Source organism: Chenopodium album, chromosome 17 (genome assembly GCF_948465745.1).
Source record: "Chenopodium album chromosome 17, dcCheAlbu1.1, whole genome shotgun sequence".
NCBI classification, from domain to species: domain Eukaryota; kingdom Viridiplantae; phylum Streptophyta; class Magnoliopsida; order Caryophyllales; family Amaranthaceae; genus Chenopodium; species Chenopodium album.
In genome coordinates, this window is record NC_137850.1 from 7,915,909 (window position 1) to 7,940,252 (window position 24,344).

The 24,344-nt window shown below is 34.8% G+C and overlaps 2 protein-coding genes across 2 annotated transcripts; one reads left to right on the top strand and one right to left on the bottom strand.

The window, feature by feature from the left end:
• Positions 1 to 181: 181 nt before the first annotated feature.
• On the top strand, positions 182 to 11,973 carry LOC145589471 (ABC transporter A family member 7-like). Its single transcript, XM_081646048.1, has 18 exons — positions 182 to 364; positions 1,139 to 1,502; positions 1,590 to 1,666; positions 1,746 to 1,890; positions 2,710 to 2,829; positions 2,903 to 3,027; positions 4,071 to 4,229; positions 5,268 to 5,430; positions 5,529 to 5,654; positions 5,750 to 5,833; positions 6,696 to 7,063; positions 7,593 to 7,793; positions 8,272 to 8,381; positions 8,483 to 8,567; positions 9,729 to 9,857; positions 9,949 to 10,054; positions 10,305 to 10,393; positions 11,562 to 11,973. The coding sequence occupies exons 1-18, from the start codon at positions 287 to 289 to the stop codon at positions 11,859 to 11,861; spliced, it is 2,829 nt and encodes a 942-aa protein (XP_081502174.1). The 5' UTR covers positions 182 to 286; the 3' UTR covers positions 11,862 to 11,973.
• Positions 11,974 to 12,076: 103 nt separating this feature from the next.
• Positions 12,077 to 23,873, bottom strand: LOC145589472 (4-hydroxy-3-methylbut-2-en-1-yl diphosphate synthase (ferredoxin), chloroplastic-like). The gene is made up of 20 exons (XM_081646050.1): positions 23,662 to 23,873; positions 22,863 to 23,093; positions 22,054 to 22,211; positions 20,836 to 20,942; positions 20,606 to 20,706; positions 20,437 to 20,513; positions 19,033 to 19,152; positions 18,657 to 18,887; positions 18,025 to 18,141; positions 17,853 to 17,927; positions 17,686 to 17,763; positions 17,068 to 17,127; positions 16,885 to 16,947; positions 16,606 to 16,750; positions 16,349 to 16,487; positions 13,990 to 14,067; positions 13,737 to 13,896; positions 13,533 to 13,631; positions 13,320 to 13,424; positions 12,077 to 12,434 (listed from the first exon to the last, which is right to left on the bottom strand). Exons 2-20 carry the CDS (start codon positions 23,068 to 23,070, stop codon positions 12,333 to 12,335), a joined length of 2,223 nt encoding a protein of 740 aa, XP_081502176.1. The 5' UTR covers positions 23,071 to 23,093; positions 23,662 to 23,873; the 3' UTR covers positions 12,077 to 12,332.
• Between the last annotated feature and the right edge of the window lie 471 nt (positions 23,874 to 24,344).

Genomic DNA, 24,344 nt, shown 5'->3' on the forward strand with positions numbered 1-24,344 from the left:
TTGATATATTTATTCCTTATACATTATCATACATTTAATGTTAAAATTTAGTCAAATTAGATAATCAGATTAGATCAAACCAAATCACATCAAATCAGATCAGCAAAAATACCGTGAATAAAGCTTATGAAATTATCTGCGCGAACTGCCCGAAAGAGCATCCGATATGTCGCGTAGGAAAAGTACTTCTGTACTTGTATATTTTAAAGCCCCAGAAAATCACAACTCTAATTATAACGGTCAAACTCATCTCCTCACTTTGAGTTTATTAGTTTCACAGAATTCCATGACAATTCCTTCACATGGGCGCGCCAATTTTTCTACCCAGGCCAATGCTCTTCTCCGGAAAAACTTAATCTTTCAGGTACCCTTTTTATGCTTTTTTAATGGGTGCAATTCATCTAATTCATTAGTAATTTGGTTCAGATTTGGGTTTTTATGGTGTTTTCAATTCATGGGTATTTTGTTAAATTATGTGGGTATTTGTCACTTTGCGTGATTATTACTATTTTAATGGAGATTTGTTGAATGTAGTGTTATTGCAATTATTCTTGATGGTGATGGACCTAATGATAGTGGTGGTGTGGTGTTCTTCTTATTGGGTTTGTGTGGTTTATTGTTTATATTAGTACAATTTGCTATGTCCTCCTTTTGGGGTTTATAGTCACTGATAGTGTAATTATAATTTGAACTAGTGACGTGACAATGAATTCGGCCGGTTGGGGGGTAAGTAATCCTTATGGTGGTAAGATGTGGCTGAATTAGTGAATATGGGTGTATATATTAGTAGCTGAACCGTGAAATGTATGATAAATGAGAATATTTTGTGAGATTTTTAGCGTTAGATCATTTTAGAATTGTTAGGTGATCCATGACATCTGAAAGTTTGAGAATATTCAGGATCTTTTTTTTTTTTTGGGATGTAATAATCATGCATATATTATACTCTATATGAAGTATATTGTAGGCATGATAATATAATATTGCAGATTGCTTGCTTCAATTCCTACATCTACCTGTCCCTTATCAACGCTTAACCTTTAGATGTCGAGTTATTTGAAATTGAAATGGTTATTATGTTTGTGACTTGTGAGTACTTACTCTCTTAACGTTACTGTTGTCTGGCTATACACTGCAGAGACGCAATAAACGTTCGAATTGTTGTCTCGTAATATTTCCGGTTTTACTTTGTATTCTTCTTTCTGTCTTGCAACGAGTGATAGACAATGAATTAAGCAAAGAAAAGTTCAAATGTGGTTGTGCTCAAGTTAATGGTAAAACTGAATGTGGGATTCAATATTCAACATTGGATCAAGCTTCCAGCTGTCCAATTCCTAACCCCCAAAAATGGCCTGCATTGCTTCAAGTTCCAGATCCTCAAAGGCGTGCTGTGAGAACTAATGGTTTTACATTGCCAGAGTTACCTAGTAAATCATGTAGACTGACAGGTACTTGTCCTGTTACTGTACTCGTGACTGGGAATAATCGAACATTGGGGCAAGGTATATCTCCTTCGTGTATATATATTTTTTTTACTTCTGGTTGTTTCTTGGAACCTGGTTTAATTATGTGATTTTGGACCTTTCTAGGCTTGGCCAGCAACCTGTTTCCAACATCCCCTGTGAATACCTCCAACCTTTTACTTAGTTTGGCCAACAATGTCTTGGTAAGTGGTTAGGCATGCACTCTGTCTCCGCTAATTGCTATGGAAGAATATCAAATATTGATGCATTAAACTGCTCCAGGGATCAGCTTCGAAGCCTGGAACTCAAAATTTTCTTGATCCTGCTTACACCTCAGGCCTTCCCCTGTACTTTGTTCAACCACTCTGCCTGTCGAGCTTGTCATTTTCATTGCCTGTAGATATTGTATCGTCAACTTTACAGCAAGGTACTACAAGCCTTTTGGATTTCTATAGCTGATTGTATATAACAGTGAATTCTGTCACAATTTTAACTCTTTGATTCATTGATGATGGGGGCAACAACTAGATGTATCATTATATCTGTTATGTGTCCTGCAATCTTCAGGAGAGATATTGCTATCATTTTATCTGTTATGTGTCCTGCAATCTTCAGGAGCAATATTGCTTAAAATCTCATATCATGTTTATAATATTGCATCATTTCGTATGTTAAACGTTCTTTCAAAATTTCTGTCTCCATCTTGATAGAAATACATATCCAATTGATAATTACAAAATTACAGAGAAAGAGAACCGCTGTGCTTTAAAAAAAGGATATATCTCTTTGTTAACTATGAAACAATTAAAATGATGTGAGAATTTTAGCACCAACAGTTTCATGAGTTTCACAATCTAGTATGCTGAATATTGGTGGCCACCAATATCCTTCCTATAGTCAACACTCAAAACTCATATTCAATTTTCTCAACTTAGGATTATGAAATTAATTTGTGACAAGGTTTTGTAAAAATAATTTTTTGCACGACTTGTAAACGATATTAGAATAACTTGAACTTGTCAATAACCATGGTGCCATGTACTTTTGGTGATTCCCTCGATGACAAAGACTTAATGACTGATATGCCGTAGACCCTTCAGGCAATGGAAGATTCGTTAAAATAGGAATCCCATTTATAACAAGTATACAATCTTATCTTCCCTAATGTTATTTACGCAGTTTTTCTCTCTTCCCTCCTGAATTATGGTGCACCATTCTGAATATATAATTGATGCTTTTTATACAGATGTAGAATGTGCTCAAGGTCTTTCTCTATGGCGCAACAGTTCTTCTGATATAAATCATGAGCTGTACAAGGGTTACCGTAAAGGTAACCCAGAAAGGAAGATAAATGAATTTGTCGCAGGTAGGTCTTTAACAACTTTAATTGTCTATGATATTCTTCTTTGCACATATTTATGTTTTTTTTCTTATGACAGCATATGATATCGTCAACTCAGACATGAACAACTTTAATGTGAACATATGGTATAATACAACATACAAGAATGACACTGGATTTTCTAGAATTGCATTGCTACGTGTACTACGCTCTATAAATATGGTAATTGCTCTGAATTCACAGTTGCTTGTTTGTCATTTTAGACTCTATAGTCATTGACATTTTCTCTTTGTTTGTTGACCTTGTTGGATCTTTTATTAATGTTCTAGTATGGTGGCTCATTATGTTCTTGCCAATTATACTCCACTTTTATGTTTTCGTGTTTCCAACTCCATGACCATGCATTGGAACTTGTTCTCCCTCAACTGTAGTGACATGATTTGTCCAGTCCTTTACCAGTCTATCTTATACAGGGTTGGAAATCTGTGGACCTGATATGGATGAAAGTTTAACTGTTAACTTTATGGCAAGAAAATTATTCATCTAACAATTCAGGGTTGCTGCTAACCTTTGGGAAACTGTTCTGTTTGATATGTTTTTTATTTGTTTGTTTAATCTTGTTTATTTTGTTTTCTTTTTAAAGTGGAAAAAAATTCTCATCACACATATTTGTACTAATTTGGGACATCCAAAATTATTTTTTACCTTCCTTGAAGTAGTCATTGTATATTTCGGAATGTTGTAATGTAACCTTCTTGGACTATTTGATGGGAAGATTGTGAAAATGATTCAATCAGTTAAAAGAATTTTATAGGGAGTAGGGACTCATATTATATCTTCATTATTAAGGGATCGGGACAATTTGACAACTATTTCTAGACTGTGGGTGTAGCTAATGTTTAATGTAGTATGTTGAGTCTCTAATAATTACAATCTACTTTATTCAACCAAGAGTAAGGTTTTTTTGCATGGATGTATGAATTTAGCATTGAAACTGAAGAGTAAAACAGTTGCAATGGCAATTTCTTATACCATCTACTAATTATCTATACATCCTTCTAAAAAAAAAAAATTATTTATGGGATTGAGTAACTCGAGACTTGATTCTTTGGTACCATTAATCATTGTCACCTAAGATAAGAGTTGAACTCATTGTGGGAACAGCCTCTGCACTTAGCTTAATCTCAAAGTTACAATTAACTATACTTTTTATGTGCATTTTGGTTATTTCTGTAAAACTTATACATTCATTTTTTATATTACAGGTGTCTAATGCCTATCTACAGAGTCTGTTCGGTGCTAGTACAAAAATTCTTCTTGAGTTTGTTAAGGAAATGCCAAAGCCTGGAACCCGACTAAGAATTGATATTTCATCTCTTCTCAGTGCTCAGTTTTTCACATATGTTATTATAGCACTATTTCCGGTAAGTATGCATGACATTTGCTAGTGTTGGCTTACAAGCATTCCTCTTGGAGTATTTCTTGGATTTTTTTTTCTTTACTTTCTTGCAGCCATAGTTCTATAATGTTTGAAATACTTAGCTATTGGTCTAGAATGTCTGATAAGTCCAGTTTAATGTAAGATATACTTCCTCAGTTTCTATTTAGTTGACGTGTCAATTTAGGCACACATATTAAGGAGAGGAGAGAGAGTGACAAAGCAAGTGGGGTACACTAGTAAATGCAAGGTATAAAACTTACCCAAAAAAGAAACGTGCCAACTAAAAATAAACTTCCTAAAATGGAATACGTGTCAACTAAAAAAAACCGGAGGTAAGTAAGTTGTTTTTAGCAGATTGAACTGGATATAATGTAATGTGACTATCAGAGCTTATATCTTATTGAGGGAAGCAAATTAAAGATGTTATTGGAGCACCATCTGACTTGTCTGGTGAAAGTTTAGCTAATAAAATCACTCCTATAGTCCAAATTCAATGTTATATAACACAAAGTAAATATATAGTGCAAAGTAGTTTTGTCATCATGTTTGCATGAAAATGCTCTCTTTTCATTTAATTTCTTTCTAGAGATTTTAAAACCCAGTTTTGATGCCGGCATAGTATAACTTCAGGTTTAGACGGCAATGTGTCTCTGAGAGTGTTCAGGTTTCTTGGCATAGAGCCAAAGACCATCAATAAGAATCTTAAATTCTACATCCTCCATATTTTAAAGTTGTTCCATTTCCTATTCAGTAATTGATTTAAATCGCATATGCCCATACTATTTTTTGTGCATGCCCTTACTTTTTGCCTCATTGTCTTTCTTACTATTTGGATTCTCACACGTGCTTACTTGTAAATAAATATTTTCCCATCAATATGGCAAATTCTTAGTTTCTATACATTGCATGTAGTGGTAGGTGTTATGCATGCAGCCTGACATAAGAATTATGTCATGATGTTTGGCAAGAACTTATTGAGAATTCACATCAAGATATTTAAGAATTCTGTAAATTGGCACAGGTTGTATTGACTGCTCTGGTTTATGAAAAACAACAGCGATTGCGTATCATGATGAAAATGCATGGGCTTGGTGATGGCCCATATTGGACAATTTCCTATGCTTACTTTCTAGTTTTATCTGTAATCTACATGACCTGCTTTGTGATATTTGGATCCCTTATTGGTAATTATAACTTAACTCGATTTTTTAATTCTTTTTATATTACACGGCAAGTGTTGTGCTATATTTGATCCTCATGCCCTGTGTTGTTTTCTCTGTAGGACTGAAAATCTTCACAACAAATGACTACAGCATCCAATTTGTATTCTATTTTATCTATATAAACTTGCAGATTTCAATGGCATTTCTTGTGGCCCCTTTGTTTTCGAATGTTTTAACTGCTAGAGGTTAGACCCTGGGCTCAATGCTACCTTCTTTTGATGCAGTGGTCTACTGAACTGTCTTCTTGTGGTGCTAATGTTTTGTCACCAATTTCTTACAGCTGTTGGGTACTTACTGACGTTTGGCACTGGGCTGTTAGGAGGATTTCTATTTCAAAATTTTATTCAAGATACTTCATTTCCAAGTACGCTAATATTTCCTCTGTATTTTTTTAGTTGACACCTTTCTATTATCACGCTTGCCAACGCATGTTTTTAACGATTAATATCTCTAATTATCAACATTGTAAAATCATAAAAAATGGATATTAATAAAATATACATTGAAATGATTTAAATAAGATCCCACATGAATATGTTTTATCGTATCTATAAACCACAAAAGCGAGTCAAAGCGTGTTGTGTGAATAGTGTAAAAGTCAAACGGTGTTAACTAAAATAAACGGAGGAAGTATATGGTTCTGTTTATATTCAACAACTTTATTTTGGCTATATGTCATTATTTCTGAATAGTAGGTGCATATCTATTATTCTGTCAAGGTATAATTCTTTAGCATTGTGAAACCCCTTTTCCTCTGGAACGAAGTTGATTGCACATGTAGGGGGTTGTTATGATTAACACATAATGTATTTGATGGATTCAGTGGATTTATGTGTAATGTATTGTATACTATACACACTAAACCTCATTGACATGAACTATGGTCCAACTACAAGTCTACAATCACTTGAATGGGTTTTCAGTAACCAATTTCTTGTCAATATGTGTTTTTAATGAGTAACCCATGTCATTGAATGTATTTAGTGATCAAGTTTGTTCTAATATATGATACAAATAAGTTCATGTCATTGAGTGTAATTTTGCCTAATGATTAATACTGAGTATGATTGCATCTAACAGCATAAGAAGCCATATTTGGGTTTAATGTAAATAATGCGTGGGTTTATATTGCTTTATCAAACTTGGGAATATGCATCGATTCTTGGTTGTTTAATCTTGATATCCATATGTGTTGTGCTATTCTTTATTGACCTTTTTCATTACAGGAGGATGGATTATTGTTATGGAGCTATACCCTGGATTTTCTCTGTTTCGAGGTTTATATGAGCTTGGACAATATTCTTTTCTTGGGGATTATATGGGAACCCATGGTATGCGGTGGGAAAATTTGGGTGATAGCATGAATGGGATGAAAGAAGTTATGATCATCATGTTTATTGAGTGGCTGGTCGTACTCCCTATTGCATTCTATGTTGATCAAGTTGTATCATCTGGAAGTGGTGTGAAGAGGACTCCTCTAATTTTCTTCCGCAGCTTGCTGAGAAAGTCCAAGTCTGTTTCACAGAAGCATAGTTTACAAAAGCAAGGATCAAAAGTCTTTGTTGAGATGGAGAAAGCTGATGTTGTGCAAGAGGTCTTTCTGTTTCTTACCATTATATGCACAGCTTTGAAACGTGGGGAGAAATTTTCATACTGGCTTTTGAGTTTAGTTGATTTTGCATCATCTTTTGAGTCTCTTTTATGGTGGCCATTAGTTAATTTATAGAAAACATTAGGGTGTTATGTTTTCTTTCCCTAAAGATGACTTGTTATGTAAATAACAATTCATTGTTTTGGTCTTCTAGCAGCTCTTCCTTAAGCTTTAAGCTTTAAGTTCAAGTTTCTCCTTGGTGCTGCATGACTCTGTCTAGCTTTCCACATTTTGGATGTCAGTTTGCTGAAGCACTCAAATGCAAATTGTCAATAACGGGTCTTTGTTATTATAGGAGTTCGTAGATAATTTGAAATATGAATGCAACTACAGTATTAGGCACCTTGCATGTGTCATGTGCTTAACTTAGTTACTTACAAAAGAATAGGAAATAGAAAATAATCAACAGATGTCTTTAGTTGCGATCTTTTAGTTGTATACTTTTGCTCATGATTTTTTCTTTACCAAACAGAGGGAGAGGGTGGAGCAATTGTTGTCAGAACAAAGTTCTAGCATTTCCATAATTTGCAACAACCTGAGAAAGATCTATTCTGGAAGGGATGGAAATCCTCCAAAGCTCGCAGTCAAAGGAATGTCTCTTGCCGTGCAACGTGGTGAATGCTTTGGGATGCTTGGCCCAAATGGTGCTGGGAAAACGTCCTTCATCAGCATGGTGAGAATACTGTTTGTACATGACTTCTTATTTATGTATCCCCTTTTAACCTATGTCTGATAAGATAGAATTTTTTTAGTCTGTGCTTTTCTTATAACACCCCCCCCCCCCCAACAAAAAAAAAAAAAAAAACCAAAAAAAAAAACCCTGAAAACATTGCATTATCAAGTGTGTGCTTTTCTTATAGTATGTAATGCCTGTTCTTTTTTTCAATTATCATTGTTTGCTCTTGTATCCAGCAAAGTTCGATACTAAAGGACCTGAGGTTTATTTTGGAAATAACAAAATATATTAAGCACTAAACTATACATTAATAAATTAGCCGAGATTTATTTTGGGAATACAAATATGTAAGAAGCACTAAACAATGTGAGTGGAAATAAGAATGAGGGACTTTTTGTTAAGATAATACACTTATGGACAGATTGTTTACCGAATGGAATAAACGATTATTAATGTCTGTTTTCTATTCCTTTAGATGATTGGACTCACAAAGCCGACATCTGGTGCTGCTTATGTCGAGGGTTCAGACATTCGTTATCAAATGAATGAAATATATACCAGCATGGGTGTTTGCCCCCAGCATGAGTATGTTTTTGGTCTTTAATCCTTGTTAAGTATGTGTTATTTCAGTTGTATTCCAAATATTTACAGATATGGACTATGCCTTTTCACTCTTTTGAATTTAGCTTACTTTGGGAGACATTAACCGGAAGAGAGCACCTGATTTTTTATGGCCGCCTTAAGAACCTGAAAGGTTCTGCCTTAATGCAGGTCAGTTTGTTTTGGCAACAATGCAGGTCAATGTATTATATGTAGTCATGTTGGTTTTTGGCAAAACTTTTGTCAAAAGAATCTAGATGGTCAAAAGACTTGAATACTCTATGTATCTTGATTAAGAATACGAAGGCATTCTTGATGAAACATCTGTAAGGATAGAAGAGTCGCATCCTGAATTACATTCCCCTAGGAATTCAATTATCTTAGTATTCTCTTTGTGTGTGTGTGTGTTTGTTTTTTTTACCCCTGGCATCTTTGATTGAGCTTGTAATTTGTGAATTACAACCACTTTGGCAGGATTGGATTTTTTCTAGTTAGCCCACAGGAAAAAAGAAACAGCTATAATCCTAAAGGCCTTGTTGCTGTATTACGAGGGCCCAAATATGGTTAAATCAATCTTTTTCTCGCCAATGTGGGACTTGGGAGTGTTATGCGAGAAATGCACGCACGTCCATCATTTGTACTATGAAAACAACATCCTTGTTACATATTTTGTTTTGTGTGTGGAACTGCTAGTTGAAAATATAGTGTCATTGCAATACGGATGGCAAGTTCGTACAATTTTGTGGATTCCGCATCATACCCACCCCAATTAGAGCGGGTATGGTTTGACTTTGGTTGGTAAGGGTCGGGTATGGCTGTATGAAAATCAAAAGTTCATATCCGCCATGGTAATGAGTAAGTGATAGATTAAAAGTTCTACCCTTCCCATATCTTTCCACCCCGCCCCACATCTACTCGCCTGCTTGAACCCCACCATGTATCCACAACTATTATACGGAGTAATTTTTCAAAAAAAAATATAAAAATTACTCCCAAGTTGAATTTGGATGGGTAATTGGCAGATAATATGCGGGCATAAGCGTGGATATCCACTCGGGGTGGTAGAGCAGTTATGAATTTAGGTTTATGCTTACTTGGGTAGGTAAGGATGTTGGATATGAAGTGCCAAAGTGGACATCCACTTGGGTGGTAGAGTGGTTGTTAATACCTACTATGGTGGATATGTAATTATGTATCCATCCCCATCATAGGTGGTCAGTATAAAAATTTTAGCTGGGTCTAAAATATAAGGTGGGTATGGGTATGGGAAGACTAGCAAAGCTGCCTTATTGAATGTAATTTCTTCATGTTGATGTGATTATGTTACTGCAGGCAGTTGAAGAATCTTTAAAAAGTGTCAACTTATATCATGGTGGTGTTGGTGACAAGTTCGCTGGAAAATATAGTGGAGGAATGAAAAGGAGGCTTAGTGTTGCTATTTCCTTGATCGGTGACCCTAAGGTTAGCTTTTTGTTCCCAGGACTCTGTTGCTTGTACCTCTTAATCCTCTTATGACTTGAGGTGGTCTAAATGATACTGTTACTTATTTAAGGTTGTTTACATGGATGAACCAAGTACTGGATTAGACCCTGCTTCAAGAAATAATCTGTGGAATGTTGTGAAGCAAGCAAAACAAGATAGGGCAATTATTCTTACAAGTACTCTCTCTCTCTCTCTCTCTCTGCAATTATGTATGCAAGAAAGCTCCTATTAAGATTTTGCTGGTCGCTCAAACTCTTATGTATATCTATCGTGTATGTACTCGACGAGTACACACACATCCTATATTTTTGCTTTAAAACCTAGTGTCTGATTTTATGAGTTTGATTGTTTATATATCTGGACCATAATGGTTAATCTTCTGAATATGATCCCCATTATTCTCTCTGTTTTTTATTCTTCTTTTAGCACATTCTATGGAAGAGGCAGAAGTTCTGTGTGATCGGATTGGCATTTTTGTTGATGGCAGCTTGCAATGTATTGGAGGCCCTAAGCAGGTAAATCTCTACTTCTGATGTGGAGAAGATATTAATGCCAAAATTACTGTAGTACCTTTTAGGGGATGTTAGATGAAGTCCAGAAAAGTACTTTATTTTTCCTCGTGCTTAGTTATGGAGCCGAAATCTGTTGAACTAGAAATAATTGTGTGCTGTAAGACGGGATAGTGGCGGGAATCTCTCCAAATGGCCTAATATCCATAGGTCACGTGTTATCCTTTGGCCATCCACAAAGCTAAGTACATATAGTGCGCTACTCTACATAAAGCTTTAGCACCTGCAAGGCGTCACTTCAAAGCAATAATATTACTCTATAAAGTACGCTTCTGTCTTTGTTCTCGCAACTCATTTAGACACAAAGAGCACATTATCATGTATCCAAGCAAATGGAGAGGCCTTACTTGACTTCAACGTGTGTATGGAGCAAGCGATCCACACATTTGACTAGTGTCAGAAGGTCTGCACGTGACAAGTAACTTCGTTATAAAGGTTATGACTTATGAGCCCAGTACTATAAACCTCATGCCTTACCCAAAATTTCTGCCAACACCTTATGGTCCAACGACCAACACCAGCATATCTCACACAGTCAAACCCAGGGTGTTGCTTCAAAGGAACTAAATTTCGACATTATGTTTATCTGATCACTAATCAATTATTGTCATACAAGTATTTTGTAAGGTTTTAGTACAAAGGCATGAGGCATGACCATCCACAATTCAGTGCTGATTCATAATTCTAAGAATAAGTCTTTTACATAATTTCCTTTGTGCTGAATGGATTTTAGCAAGCTTCAGGTAATAGATCTGAAGTTCTGAAGTCTTGGTGACTTCATAAGTGAGACAAGTTTGGAGCAGATTACACTACATTTTTCAAACAACAAATGTGCCCATAATAACAAGATCTATCAGGCTCAAGGCTTGAGTATAAACTTCAGTGAGTTCAGTCACAGAATATAGTTAACCCTAATTGGTGGTACATCAGTCACAGGACGTTGTTAGTTTCCCCTGATTTGTGGTACATCAGTCACAGGACAAAGAAAGTTACCTTCTCAGGCTGGACCTTGTTAATATGAGATTCATTAATTGACATTATCATCATCATGGTTTCTTACAACAATTTTTTCTCTAAGATACATAACTAGTGTGTTGTTTTTGTAATATGGCAGCTGAAAGGAAGATATGGAGGATCGTTTGTGTTCACCATGACAACCTCTGCAGAGCATGATGCAGAAGTGGAAACAATGGTGAGAGGCCTCTCTCAAAATGCTCAAAAGATATACCACATATCAGGAACCCAGAAGTTTGAGATCCCCAAACATGAAATTCGAATTTCTGATGTTTTCAAGGCAGTTGAGAACCTGAAGAAGAGATTCACAGTCCAAGCATGGGGTCTTGCAGACACCACTTTGGAGGATGTATTCATCAAGGTTGCCCTTGGGGCTCAATCTTCTGATATCCTCTCATGACCATATAGTTAGTTCATCAAGTTTTGTTTGTGTTGCATATATTAGTTTCACAATTAAGTTACTGAAGACGAGATTCACAGTGTAGGCTTCCTTTGACAGCAGTTTAAAGGATGGTTGTCCATGAGGCTCAATTTTCTGATCTCTTATGATTATAGAATAGTTTCACAATTAGTTTTACATACCAAATTACCAATAGCTACATTTACACAAATATATAGATTACAAAGCACAAGCAAGAACAATTTATGTAATGCAACTGTGTATTATTCAAATTACATTCATATATAAGAGCCTGTACAGCAAGAACAATTTGTCAATTTTCCTAATACTTTGTAATAAATATCCCCCCCCCCAAAAAGTGACACGGGGATATATTCTTATAAGTTAATCTACAATATGGATGGGACTCTGAAAATTGCTTTCTTTTTTCATGATTCTAAATCCTATAAAAAATCCTCAATAATTATTTGTCTACTCTTCCACTGGAGGATCCACCCAACGCCCATGCTCTTTAATTAGATCGATTAAAGCATCTGTAGCCTGCTCCATTACTATTCCACGTTTCACTACCGTCTGCAAGAAATGGGGATTGTTTTGCAGAGTTATAAACTAATTATTTACACAATTTAATAGTTATGTAATAATGGCAAGCCAGCAGAAAATTTATACAGCAAGCTTTTTGAAGAATAGTATACAATAACATATGTTTAGGGAGGAGCCACAACAGTGTCATAAATGTGAACAAGGAGAAGAAACAGAAGACAGACTAGAAAAAAGGGATGCGGCATAGCTTTAACCTCTGAAGCAGCAACTATCCACTTCTAAACATATTTATTACACCTTGCAATCTTTTGTTCAGTCCCCCTTTGTTGAATAAGCAGTTAAATTGGTCTCAGTTCAGATGATTATTTTTCCATGTTCAGTGGAGGGCCGCTTATATATTGCATGTGATAAATTACTTCACAGCTCATACAAGGGCAGGCTACTCAAACTATAGGAGTAATATGTAAACAAACACCAAGCAAAGGACTCCCACAACGGGGCCAGGCTAGGGTTGAAAACACAGAAACTGACAATTCTGACCCATGCAACAGGTTTTTGTTCTTAACACGACACTAGGGGATTAATTGGGAATTGTATGCATTTGTACATAAGAAAAATTTTGATTATTCAATGAAAACAAAAGCTACATTTCAGAGACAATGACAAGAGGATGCTGGAAATTCTAGGTCCAAAGCCACATACATCTAACATTCTAACCCAAATCTGGGCCATAAGCAGGACCAACAAGAGTAGGAACTGTAAATAAAGTTTGTTAGTATCTTCCATAAAGAAGGATTTTCGAGATGCCGGAAAAAAGAGATGTAACACTGTACAACCTCACTAAGAAGGATTCCACAGAAGAATCATATGAAGTACTCTGTAACTAAATAACTCAAGTCTCAACCATTGCCATACCTTGCCAACATAGAGGTCAATTTTTCCAGGAGAACCACCAACATATCCAAAGTCTGCATCAGCCATTTCCCCAGGACCATTCACAATGCAACCCATGATTGCAATCTGCACAAAACAAATCGCTCATAAAATAAATTTGACTGCTTAATCTTTTTTACTAAGTATTTTGATAGTCGTACAAGCATCATTTGATGACGAGTTTTAGAAAATTACAGAAACACCAGGTAAGTGCGATGTCTTCTCCCTTATTTGTGCACTTATTTCTTGGAGGTCGAAAAGTGTCCTCCCACAGGATGGGCAAGACACATATTCCTGGACCAAGGAACAAAAACATAAATTGCCTTCAATTTTCTACAAACTATAGAAACTAACTAAAAAGTACTAAAGCAAAAGAGCATTTCTCATGAGAAACTTTACCGTTTTGGTATTTCTCATTCTGCAACCTTGAAGCAAGTTAAAAGATGTGTTTCTCAGAAATTCAACATCTTGGTCAGGAGCTTCCAAGAGTACACCGTCTCCTAACCCATCTACGAGAAGACATCCAGCATAGGTACCAGCACGAATGACTAGATCATCCCTGATAGAGAACATAAAATTAGACAATATAGAAAATACGGGAAGAGGAATCTTGTAATGGTGCCTTCAAATTAGAAATTGTATTATGAAATACCTGTGAATCCCAGAGGGGAACTGGATGTGGTGTATTACAGGGAAGTTCAAAGAAATATCTGATAGGTACTCAAATAGCCTGCAATGATGTGAACATCTAAAATGATTAACCCAGATCTCTAATAGTGAAATGAGAGTGGAAAGAGGGCAACAAAGGTTACAATAGGAAAAGAGTGGCATTAGATATGAAGCTCAAACTCGAATGAGTTTCATATGTGGCAATGGACCAATGAGTCTACCACTAATAAATTCTTACCTTACAAACATGATGACACATTCATTAGAATCCAAAGATATGAGCTTATGATTTAATGACTCTTTAAAGTATCAATATTCCAACAGATAGCCAAAAAGGAAGTGTCCAAGTTATAAAACCCATCTAGACTGTCACATATCTAGCATAAACGCTGTAGCTGGAATAAAGAATCGAAGCATAATATTACTCAGTATATGAAACAATATACAAGTAGCAAATTTTAGTACCAAATTGTAGCAACTTAGCCCATTTAATCTTGTGACCCACGAGAGAAGAAAATCAAAAGGAATACAGTAAAGCCTCATTTGTAATACAATACAAGTATTACACATGACTGCATCAGTTAAAATTTGAACCAATTGAGTTCATTTGAAATGCACACACATGTCAAATTTAACTAAGTGATTGATCAATTTGTAGCTAAGATAGAGATATACCGCTAAGAAAGGAGTCCATAGCCTCCATACAGTTCATTACGAGACATTCATCACACCATAGACACACCGTTCAACCAATAAATAATCATGACAAAGTCGTAGGGATTATATTAGGACTTCTCATATTTCAAGAATCACATCCTCATATAGTTACAATGTGCAAGGATAGTAGTTATTGGTAAGTGAAACATAACAAGATACAAGAAATTGACTCTTGGATATCAGGTAAAATTCAAACAAACCAAACTATTTCCAAGGGTCACACCTATAAAATTAACAATTTAATAATCACCCACCAATGACTTGTCTACCGCATTGAAAATACAGAAGAGTTTGTACTCAGTTACCCACCAACAACTCGTATGTCACAAGTGGCGGAACCAGGAATTTCAAACCGCGGGGACAAATAAAAATCGCTTAGTTAGAGAAAAATGTTTGAGCATACATATACTTGAATAGTTAAAGTATTACAACTCTAAATTTCCGAAATACAGAGTACTTAGCTACATAATCCAACATCATGTACAAACTCTTCCTCCATTAATATATGCTTATTGGTTTAGAATTTTTGAAAAATTCAAACATTAAATAATGTAGCTAATTAAATTCACAGTTCATAATTCTCTATTGTAACCGGAATTTGGGGGTATTATTCATGCAAAACTTCAATTTGAATTATTCAAATAAATATATAGCATAACTGTTAAGAAAAAAATGAAAGGAATACTATATTTTACATTATAAAATAAGGGAAAAAAGAAAGAAGATGGCTGCAACAAGAATTTGGGGGTATTATTCATGCAAAACTACAATTTAAATTATTCAAATAAATATATAGCATAATTGTTAATTTTTAAAAAAAAAAAAGGAATACTATATTTTACATTAAAAATAAGGGAAGGAAGAAAGAAAACAAGGTCTGATCCCACGTCCTCGCTACAACAAGTCTCTATTGTTGGAACTTTGACCGCTGCTCTATCTTATTTAGTATAAATCATTCAGCAAAATGAAAAGCATATAAACAGTTTTATTTTATTTTATTTTTTTTTAAAGTGGGGGGACAGCCCCTTGCTGGCTCCGCCACAGTTTAGCATTTGCAAGATTTCAACTTAGGATTATCGCATAAACAAATTTCACACTGACATTCCGGATTTCTGGCACAAGAACAACCAACTTAAATGCAGCAATGAGAAGTAAAATCCTTAATAAAATTTTGCATAATTGATGCCTTAAAACAAAGAAGCTAGCCTGCTATACATACATTTCAGATCATATAGCCGAATTAATACCCTTTCACTCTTTCAGGTGTAGATAGCTATGAATCATGTAATTTTTTAATCTACTAGAAAAAGAGAGTTAACTATGAAAGCCATAGCATCAATAAGGCTTTTTCAATAGAAGCTAGCTTTTGTACTGTCTCTCTCTTCCTCCTCATTTGCAAACAGATTTTCCTCTCTCCGATTATGCTCTACTGTATCTTTCTTCTCTAATTAACTACGGCAGTTTATTTGTCTTTGTGATTGCCTTTTGCATTATCTCACTCTTTATTACACAAGCTCTGATGATCAGACTTCATAAATGGTAGATTTGCTAAATTTTAATGTGTTTTTAGAAAGGTCAGTCAAGTTTTCTTTAGATAATAATGTAGCTCACGAACAAGAAGATACCTTCGAGCTGCATGGATTCTGCTGACTTTCTCTTCACTGAAAGGCAGTTCATGCAGAATCATTGTAGCATCTATGTCTTTAAGAATCTCCAATTCTTCATAAGGTTCATCGCCCCGCAAAGACACAACTAAGCGCGTTCCTGGAAAATTAACAATCTTGGAGTTTAATGGAATACTCCAATTCATGAAAATCAGCGTATACAAAGAAATAAGAACAAAAGGATGGGGGATGGAGAGGGGAAAAAAAAAAAAAACAACCTTCAGGTAAAAGCTTGTGTGCACCAGTTGATAACTCCTTGAGGTTCACCAGGACAATCGCATTAGGCAGGGGCTTCGTAAGTTGCTCAGACAAAGGGGTTATAATCCCCATACTTATATCAATCAACCTCTTGAGGGCTAGCCGCTAATCATAAAAGGCAAAGCAGATCAAGTCATTGATTTGCATTAAAAAAACTTGTTGTAAATTGACGCTTTCTTGAGCTGATCGAATTAACAAACTAAAGAAAGAAATAAAGCGCCAAAAAGGTGACTGCTTACTGCATCAGCATCATCTACTGGGGGAAGCTGCCTCAGTAAAATGGAATCTACAGTGGCCAGATCCTAAATTGACAGATATATGGTCAGGAAACTACCATAGCAATTATAAAAGTTATCAGGCAATTAGTAGAGCAATCATCCTTGGCCTGAGTAATTAAATTTCTAATTTCAGTTCTAATTTACCTTGAAGGGCATGCCAACAATAAGCTTTGCAGCTAGGGACTTGTAAAGGAGTTCTGGCGTCTGAAATTATATACAATGAACATAATTAGAACTAAGGATTCAAAGTAGCTGACGAAATGTTTGTTAAGTTCTAACTCAATGAACTTATAAAAGGTTCTGGAATTTAGTATCTGGGACAATCAAACCACATTTTGAAGAAATAATTACAAGAATACAGATAAGTGCATAAGGCCTTAGAACCCTTTTCACGTCACAAAGGATTTAATGAAATGCTTACAGTTTAAAAGATGAGTGCATAAGTTCATGAGAAAAAATGACACAATTATCCTACCAAACAAAAATAATCATGGAATATAAATAAAACTACAGCGCAGCTACATGATTGAAGTATTACAAAGGACAAAGTCCAACAATACTAGAGATACCTGATAAATGGCATATACTAATTGTCAAGAGAGACTCAAATAAGAACTTTTATAGATTAAATATTGACTTGTAACAGAACAATGATTACAGTGTACAACTAAACTTAATGAGCATATACATACTCCTAAAATATACACAAAGACACTATAAAAAAAACAAACACAGAATAACATATCTGATGGAGAATTTCACCTTCAATTGATCCAGGGAAACAGTCATGAGAACAGAACCATCACGGTGAAGTACACCTCTGTAGTCTACTTCTTCACCCTATGCACAACAAAAGAAAACATATTCAGATAATGAATGAAATAGTAACTAAAGACTGTGCTAACGTATAAAAAGATTCTTAAGAGGACCTCTTTTTGAATTGGCAATTGACCGGTTCTGCGTTGAAACTCAAAATAATGCCGATGTTTTTCTTCAAATGGTGCCTGGAAGAAAATTATAGCCCCAAACAGAATATTTATTAAATATTCAAACTTTGTACTCTCCTAGCATCAAATCAACCCCAGAAAACTTTAATCTTACCACTCCTTGTTGAATTTCAGCTGCTCTCATTCCGAGGTTGGCCAGCCTATTGCAGGGGTCTATTTCCTCTTCTGGGGCCTCTGTTAACGAGACCCTGATTGTGTCTCCCAAGCCATCCTACAGAAGTAATATCTCCTAAGAGTTATGACAATAAACATCTCATATATTGCAACTCGTTGAATAGATACAAAGAGTGTAAGGATAAAGAATACAGTTCTTTGCTGAAATAGTGAAATGAGATGGAATCTCATACTTTAACAACCTTGCTCTTCAGTAGAGAACAGTCCAGCACACTAGTACAGTATTTAAGTTAATGATACCTTTGGAAAATTGCTAAAAGTAAAGAACACATAGGAAGCAAATATCTGCGATAAAACTCATTCACCTTGATTCAGTACAATGCACCTAAGCAACAAGTAATCTAAACTTATTGAAGTTCCATTTTTTTTTTTTTTTTTTTTTTTGAGCTGGCTAAATAAGTGTAAATTTTATTTTACAATGGATATATATGCTAAAAAAAAACACACATCTCCTTAAATTATATCAATTCCTTGATACCACTGAAATTTGATGACATTAATCTTTCTGTGGGGAGGACATATATCAGCAACAAAAAAATTCTCATTCTGTACCTGAAGAAGGGTCCCGATCCCGATTGCAGATTTCATCCTACCGTCTTCGCCTTCGCCGGCTTCTGTGACTCCCAAGTGCAATGGATAATCCCATCCTTGCAGATACATCTCTGCAACCAATAACCGATAAGCTTCAACCATGACAACTGGATTGCTTGCTTTCATGGAAAAGACAAAATTATGGTAGTCTAATTTCCGGCATATTCTTGCAAACTCAAAGGCGGACTCAACCTGTTTCAATGTCACAGGCGGAAAAAACAAATGAATAAAAAGAAAAAAGGCCAACCTCGACATTAGATTTAGTTCACTTTGATCCAGCACCTATCTTACTCTATACCAAACTACAGATGAATACATAACAGCATGTGATGCTTACCATTCCACGTGGAGAATCCCCATAGTAGCTCATAATACGATCAGAAAGACTTCCATGATTTGTCCCAATACGCATTGCTCTGCCGTACTTTTTACATTTCTCAACCAATGGAGTAAAAACCTGGAATAATGTTGAGAAACAAAGAGTACAGTCAACATATTAGGCTAATTCTTATCCTCTGCCATGAACATTTTTGAGTAACATGAAAACATAAGAATCATCCATATGAACAAATATCTTAGAACAAATTTGATGCTATTGTGAATTTACCAAGTACTTCCTCTATTTCCAAATTCCTGCAACACAGCCCCCTTGGCAATTGGCACACAGTTTAAGAAAGAGGATAAAGAAGGTAAGAGGACAACTTATTAATTACAAAACTTAAAACCTTAATAAGGCAACTCCTTTATTGGTATTTAGGTTATTTTAAATGAAGTTCTCCTACTCTCTGAATTTTCTCTCTCTTCTTCCTCGAACTGTGTACCAGGAATTTGTGTTGCAAGTAAAATGAAAAATAGGAAGTACTATACACCAACATAATAAAAAAAATAACAATACTAACGACTTAATCCCAATAAATTAATTAACTAATCAAATATACTATGTAACAATATATACTGTAATTAATAAATACAAACAAAACCACAATATAAGAAAATTGAATAAACAGCAATTCTATCAATACAATGATTTTTCATGTGTGTTGTATTATATGTATGTTTATCAAAGCTTAAATCTTGGTTTGAAATTTAAATGTGAAATCTTGAAATGTAAGTTGTGCATAAATCCTGTTATTAGAAAGTAGGATTGGACAAAAGAATGCACTTGTCACCGTGCATTTAGAATTCCTCAGACCCAACCTATGGGGAAATCCAATTAGGTGGTATTACTGCTTTTCTTTGTATAAAGCAGGTTACAGAAATTTCATATTTCTAATATATCTTTGTCATTATTCCAATACACATGTCTAAAGAACCTTCAGAGACACAAGATAAGATAAAAAACAATATTCATATCTTAAAACAAGATAAATAACAGTAGCTCTGAAAGACATCTTCTAAGAATTCCCTAACCTCCCTCCAACGAAAGCTTTCAAGAATTGAGACATAGATCTTTGAAAAAGTATCTATGAGTCTATGGCAGCGCACCTTATTACTATATTGATCGTTCCCTTGAGCAATATCAAAGATGGCACACCCAACAATGGTGGATTGATATGCATGCAACCAAATTACATTAACTTTAGACAAAACATAACATAATAGACAGTGGCATCAACAACTTTCAGAGTAGAACTTACAATCTTCATAAACTTTTCACCAAGAAAACAAAAGTTATCATCCCTCATTTTTCTAACTTTGTTCTATTGTGCATGTTTTGGGTGACAACTGCATGAGATTTTACCTGCTCTATATGATCAAGTTCCTTCTGATAATCCTCATCTGTATACTCTAGAGTCTCAAACTGGGCCCTTCGATCAGCTGGCACAATGCCCACAAAGTAAATTATTTAATCAATATTATGGGGCTTACATACAAATACTATAATTACAGGACCAATGCTGAGAGTATACCAAAGTTTCCAGGATTGACACGAATTTTTTCAAAGCATTCAGCAACACGCAATGCAACTGAAGGAGCAAAATGAATATCGGCTACCAAGGGAATATTGTAGCTGTAAAAAATACATAAATAATAAATTAAAGCAAGTTGATAGATAATTTCATATAAATCAAATTGTAGATCAAAACTGAACAGACTACACAACCAAAACTAGGGAAAATTAAGAGAAGCAAAGCTTTACTTTTTCTGGACAAGCGTGTTCTTAATTTCAAAGCAAGCATCTGCCTCTTTCTTTCCCTGCACTGTTATTCGAACAATATCAGCTCCGCTGTCCGCAATTTTCATGACCTGCCAGTAAAAGTGAGGAAAAAAGACCGGCTCTAAGAACTGAAGAAAATTTTCTAACTCATATAACGAGTGCAGAATCTGCAATGGCCATCTATATGTACACGACACTTCAAAGTTTTTCATGCCTTTCTAGCCATTTGTATATCAAACTCAAAGTAGACCAAGTAAATTTATACATAACTGAAGCCTGACTATCACTAGGGGAAATCTGCACCCTATGCGTAAATAGAATTTATTTTCAAAATAGGATTTTTGGTCAACTATATTCGTATCTTGAACTTAATTTTCATTATTTGTTAGTGGCCATGATAGATTTAAGTCAAGAAGACAAACCAGAGCACAATATTATAAAAAGGATAGCACTTTCAGAAAAGACGCTTAGTGATCATATGCACCCCTTATTAGTTTTGCTCAGATTATTAATGAATTCAATGGTAGATTAGCACGAGAATTTTAAGGCTACTGCTCCAACAATCGGCTTTCTTAACTAAGTGCACTTAAATTCCAAATGTTGAACACCTTGGGTGCCACAATTGAGAATTTAATTCAAGACAATTTTCAAACAACTGACAAAGAAATACATTAAGCCATCACTAGATAAAGGATTGAGGACAGTGATCAGAGATATGAAATTATAAAAGATAGTAGTGATTACAATATTTATTTTCTCATTAACTTTTGATCTGATCCTCAACTGTACTATCTCATCTCTCAACTGACATACAACGGGTCAAAAAACAACTACTGCCTCTGTTTCATATTATTTGCATTGTCAAAAATGGATGTTTCATATTCTTTGCAACAGATGATTTCTTTCCTTTTTAAGTAGTTGTTTCTCTCTATCTCTCTATCACAAGCATCTCTATCTTTCTCTCCATTTAACACTCATAGACAAAATTTGCCTAAGTCTATACAAACTCATTTGTTGCAAATAATATGAATCAGAGGTAGTACAAGTATTAGATTATTCAAGACAAACATTCACTCCATTAGTCCAGCAGATGGAACAATATCCACCGACATAAGAGATATCTATCTTTCCAATATAAGATATTTAATTCAAACTGGCCACATACTAATATTAAGCAACAAGAGTATAGTGGCAGGGAACCTGTTCAACTGTTGCAGCAACATCTTTAGTATCCGTTGTTGTCATTGTTTGTATTCTGATTGGGTGGTCGCTTCCAATGGCCACATTTCCCACCATCACTGTGCATGTCTTCCTCCTCACAGTTTTATATGGAGATTCACAATACTTTTGCCGAGGTACTGCATCCAAATTCAAGACGCATCAACTAAATCAGTGTTGGGAAAACGACATCAATCTTAACTTTTCAATGCCAGATCAAATTAATACCCTCAACATAGATGTTATATTTACAGAAAAAGTAAGCAATGGGTTCATGTAAGGGATAACTAGACTCAAAATTCATACATATTTCTTTCCCCTCCATCCTTTCTCTTGTGAGACGGAGACGTAAAATGTTAGGGAAATCTTGCATCATTGTTAATTATATGTTCCTAAAAGCTACATAAAAGAGTTGGGCAATGCACAGTATACTCTTTTCTTTTCTCCTACCAAGACTTTTGAAAACAAAAGCTAACAAAAACTATGGTGAATAGCCAATACATTTGGCATAATTGAAAAGGATATAACTGCAAAGTCATCTGCAATTATTCAAACTTAAAAAGTAATGCATCAATGGATTTCACCAGAGGAAATTCTTCTGCAATCAGTCTTGTTATCAATGCAAGTGAATAATATGTTCAGAACAAGTTATACTCTGGTAAACCAAAAGAATTAACAAATCATCCCTCGAATTTCATTCTGTCAAAAATGGAATCACATATGACATTCAAAGAGCCAGATTTTGAGAAAATTCATTTTGTCACTGCAATAGACTGACAGAATGGTTTTACCTAGGAGACTGCTTCCTTCTGATGCGGGCTGAAGCTCAGCAATATCAGATCCCTGGTTCGAACTCTTAATAACCGAAAATTTACTTCTTGAAGGCTTAACCCTCTTGATACTTGAAATCCTTACAAAATCTACATGTTTAGCAAAAGCCAAATGATAATCCTTGTTCCTAATATGGCAAACTGGAGCTTGAATTATCCCCGTCGCCATCGCTCAACCTAATCAATTTTCTCCTGCACAATTTACAAATCCACCAACACGAAACCCCCAACAATTAACATCAAATACAATTAACAAACACCAACCAATTCCTCAGTTGCATCAATCATCCTAATTTCCTCCTTCTGATAGGATCAATTGGCAACTTTTGAGCCCTAAATACTTTATAAATCATTAATTAGCCAAAATCAAATTTTAAAAAACATGGGTATTAAAACACCACGAAATTGAGTGTCGCCTTTTTCTTTGATTATTCATCTGTACACCCAAACTAGTAGTACTGAAGTTCATCTTTGATGCAAAGTGCTCAAAATTAACATATCAAGCATTTTTTTGTTTGATTTTTTTAATTTTAATTTGGTGTTTGGCAATAACATACCACACAATTCTTCAATACCCAAATCATAATTCAAAAAATAAATCAATGAAAAAAATTCTCAAAACAAGATAAACCTCCAAAATTCTACACCAAGAAAACAACAGAAAATGCACAAAAAGGATTACCCTTTAACAAGTTAAACAAGAATTTGCAGCAAAAATAACAAAATAAACAGTAAATTAAGTTAGTGAAAGGCAACTTACAATTACAACTGAGCAAGCAAAACAGCATAAACGATCAGGAAAACAAAAATTAGTGGTGGGTATGATGCAAAAGTGACTTGTTGAATTGGGAAATTAGAGAGAATTAAGAATGAGAGAAATTTATATGAAAATTTTTCTGGGATGAAAATGAAAGGAAGCAAATAAGGAAGAAGACAGAAGTGTATTTGCTTCAGTACCTTAGCTGATTGTGCATGCCACACATTTGGGTAATGCACTAATTACAATATTAAATATTGTCATCAAGGTCAATTACTATCATTTGGAGTCAACTACTATCATCATTTGTCCTAAACTTAGGCCCCGTTCTCTTGACCTTATTTTTGATGAATTGAAATTATTTTTAATGAAACAAAATTATATTTGCTAAACTTAAATTATTTTTACTGAAGTTAAATTAGTTTTACTGAAATGAAATTATTTTTGCTGAACTGAAATTATTTTTACTGATTTTCTGTTATAATTCTTCTTTAAGAAAACTGAATTTTACTGAACTGAACTTACTTTTACTAAACTGAAATTATTTTTACTGAACTGAAATTAATTTTACCGAACTGAACTTATTTTTACTGAACTGAAATTATTTTTACTTAATATTATTTTTTTAAGGTGAAGAGAACAGGACCTTAGTAAACCCCTATACGAAATCATGAAATGAAATGATG